This window comes from Oratosquilla oratoria, chromosome 13, assembly GCF_046742065.1.
Source record: "Oratosquilla oratoria isolate Oo_2021 chromosome 13, ASM4674206v1, whole genome shotgun sequence".
Classification (NCBI taxonomy): Eukaryota; Metazoa; Arthropoda; class Malacostraca; order Stomatopoda; family Squillidae; genus Oratosquilla; species Oratosquilla oratoria.
The window spans coordinates 62,414,373-62,417,626 of NC_134789.1; the positions used below are offsets into that span (position 1 = coordinate 62,414,373).

General features: G+C 41.2%; 1 protein-coding gene across 1 annotated transcript; it reads right to left on the minus strand.

The window, feature by feature from the left end:
• Positions 1–1,821: 1,821 nt before the first annotated feature.
• LOC143032262 (cuticle protein 6-like) lies at positions 1,822–2,462 on the minus strand. The gene is made up of 2 exons (XM_076196735.1): positions 2,451–2,462; positions 1,822–2,298 (listed from the first exon to the last, which is right to left on the minus strand). The coding sequence occupies exons 1-2, from the start codon at positions 2,460–2,462 to the stop codon at positions 1,822–1,824; spliced, it is 489 nt and encodes a 162-aa protein (XP_076052850.1).
• Between the last annotated feature and the right edge of the window lie 792 nt (positions 2,463–3,254).

Sequence of the window (3,254 nt, forward strand, 5' to 3'; positions counted from 1 at the left end):
TATTGGGGTACATAGTGGGTGGAGGAGTAGGAGGAAAAATTCATCAATATATGTGCTCTCCGGACAAAGTGGTTCTGCCGTATATGGGCTTTCACCCTGTTGCCGTCAAATTGACCAAACCCTCTTTGTGGGTAGTCGGGCTGGTCCAAACGTGACATGAGTACGTTGGCTTAGGCGAGGGATAAAACTTCGGTGGGCCGTCTATGTGAACACTTGGAAAATACTTTCCTTTATCAAGGAAAGTTGTCAAAATTTTCTTTTCAGAAAAATTAGAATTAATATGACGGTTCTACCTGAAGCAAAGAGACTGGATAAAGGTAAGTAACGATGGTTACACTTAATACCGGTCGGGATAGCAATGAAGTCGTTGTAAGAGTTAAGTCAGTTGACGAGAACATGATAGATGGAACACAACCTGAGCTTCATCTATCTTGTTGCATTACATCTTCCTACCGAGACGCACGAGCTTGAAGAGATGTTCTTTGCCAAATTTGACTCTGCAGTCGACCAGTGCCCGACATACGACACACTTCTTGTTTTGGGAGATTTCAACATTGTTTCTAGCACTGACAAAACTGGCTATGGAGTGCGAGTTGGTCTCCATGGCTGTAGAACCAGAAATACCAACAGCTCTCTCCTGAGTTTGGCAGATTCCAAAAGGTTGTCGATATATATGTGCAGAAGGACTAAGATCCAAATCTTCAAGTCGATTATGATCTCTGTCTTCCTGTAGGGCCGAGAGACATGGTCACTGAATGCTGAATTGGAAAGGATTCTTAACATCCTTGATACTAAGTACCCTGGGAGAATTGTGATTATTGCTGGTATGACTTTGTATCAAACCAGAGACTGCTCCATGAAACTCATTCAAGGTTCATTGCCAACATAATTCATGAACGCCAACCCTGATTTTACGGGCATGTAACCCGCTTTCCTTATGTTCATCAAGCTCACAGGTTATCTCCACAAAAGATAATCTTTGGTGGCGGAGACATAGGAAAGCACACAGAACTCGTGGCTGGAGCAAGTCGAAGAATCCTACCGAGAGCTTTTTAGAATGGAGAGGGGGTGTGTGTGTAAGGAAGCTTTGTATCACACTGACTTTGTGGGCATGTAAAGCGATTCCATTATGTTCTTCATACTCACATGGTTATCTCCACAAGGAGAAGACAAGGGAAACATTACAGTTCTCATGATTGGAGCAAATCGAACAGTCCTACTGAGAGCTCTTTGGAATGGGAAGGGTGCTTGGATGGAGCCTTGCCCGGAGTAACCGTGAGGAATTGTTTATACTTATCATTGATTAAGTAATTAATAGCTACCATGAGACGTGGATCAGAGAAAATACATCTTTTTAGAAGAGTTAGATATTTATTCTTGATACGTCTTGAAATGACACCTAAGGAGATAACACCCTAAACCTTTTGTTCATAATTCATGCTTGCAAGAATTCTTGAACTTATTAAGATATAATATTTGGCAATGGCTTTATTATGGCTTTAAAATGAACGGAATTTAAGGAGGTTGGGTTAATGTAAGGAATGGAAAAACCTTTGTATGTGACGGGAAGTGCAGAACCAAATTGTTAAAGTAGAAGGGGTGAGGTGGTCCTTATGTGGTTGAAGAGGTACGGAGAGGCTACAACTGCTACATGAAGTGGGTGCTTCAGCCACAGTCGGAGTAATAAGAAGGAAAACGAAAGTGTAAGCTTTGGGCTTCAGAATGTACTTGGTTGTAAGGCCACAGATCCAGCTGCGTTCGCTGCAGCTGCAGGTGTTCATCTTGTAATCAATACTCTTTTTTCATGTTGCGGAGTCCACACTAAGCACGACCAGCGGCTTTCTCATAGGTCTTGGCGAAGTCAGCTCGAGCATCAGCTACCTCCTTTGTGTAATCCACGAAGGATTGTGTGGGTCCAGCAGCTGCGACTTCCTTGTAGGTTTTGTCGAAATTGGCACGAGCTTCAGCAACCTCCTTTGTGTATTTGGGAGCCTCGGGAAGACGGTTGGAGCCAAGTACACGGTAGCCATAGGGTCCAGACTCGTAATAAGTGATGGCGGGTTGTCCATTGGGGTCGATGTAGGTGTAGTGACCGAGCACCTGACCGTTCCACAGTCGAACCTCGGATCGGGTGTTGTCGAGAGAGGAATGTCCAAAGCTGAATTGGCCCATGTCTCCCTGTGCATAAAACTGTGACGATGGGTAGATGTCTGCCATATTGATTCTTCTATTGGGTGCAAAGTTGTTGTAGGGTAGAAGTACCTGTGCGCTGACACAGGCAACCAGGGGCAGGAGGATCTGCAAAATAAGTAACCCAATTAAACTGCTTATACAACTAAAAATAACCAAACTTTTTCATAGAGTATATGCTCTAACAAGAGTTAGTTTGGTAAAATATGAAAATAAACATGGCAATAGTATTTCATCAGAAACATGTAGTAGTGACTTACGAGAGCCTTCATGTTGTCTGGAGTACCAAAGAATTTGTAACTCCTCTCATTCCTTCTCCTCCTTATATACACCTGGCCCAAGCTCTCTTGGCTAGATACACGCGTCAGAGATTTTCGTTCGGTACTTTTATTCAAAAAAGAAATATATAATGCCTTGAATACTGTACCAGCAGAGATATTAATCTCCCCACATTTAAGGAATTTAAACTTTTAATATTTAGGCAGATAATTTTTTTTTTATTTCTAAATGATGATAGTTTTGAATTTGTTTGAACAGAAGTACAATCAACTGGCAATGGAAAAACCCGTATTCCAGTTAGTCACTGTTTTTTAATCGTTCTCTACCTGCGTGACCTTTAGGGCAGCATCAAGACCATCAGTACTCTGAACGAAAAGCAGTTAAAGTATCTCTAGCTTCTATAGAGAAGAGTTTTCTTGTTATTTGTATACATAATGCATACAGTAACTATGAAAAGTTACTAAAGCATTGTTTATCAAGAAAAGGAAATAGATTAAATTACCTTGAAGTAGGACAGGTTTATTCAATGGGTTTTGTCTAATATCGGAAATAAAGACATGATTCAAATACCAAACAGGTTGTTCATAAAAGGTATTTGATAAGAAAAAAGAGTATTTCCATTGGTTTGGAGACGTAATGCATACGTAATGCATGCGTTTGTAAAGATAATCATGTATGTATTGTTGTTTGCGTTTCTAGTTGTTGCCTGGTGAGGGAGTGTCCATGTGTATTACTGGTGTAACGGAGTATGGCTCCATCCTGCAAATTTGCCGTCATCCTTTTTG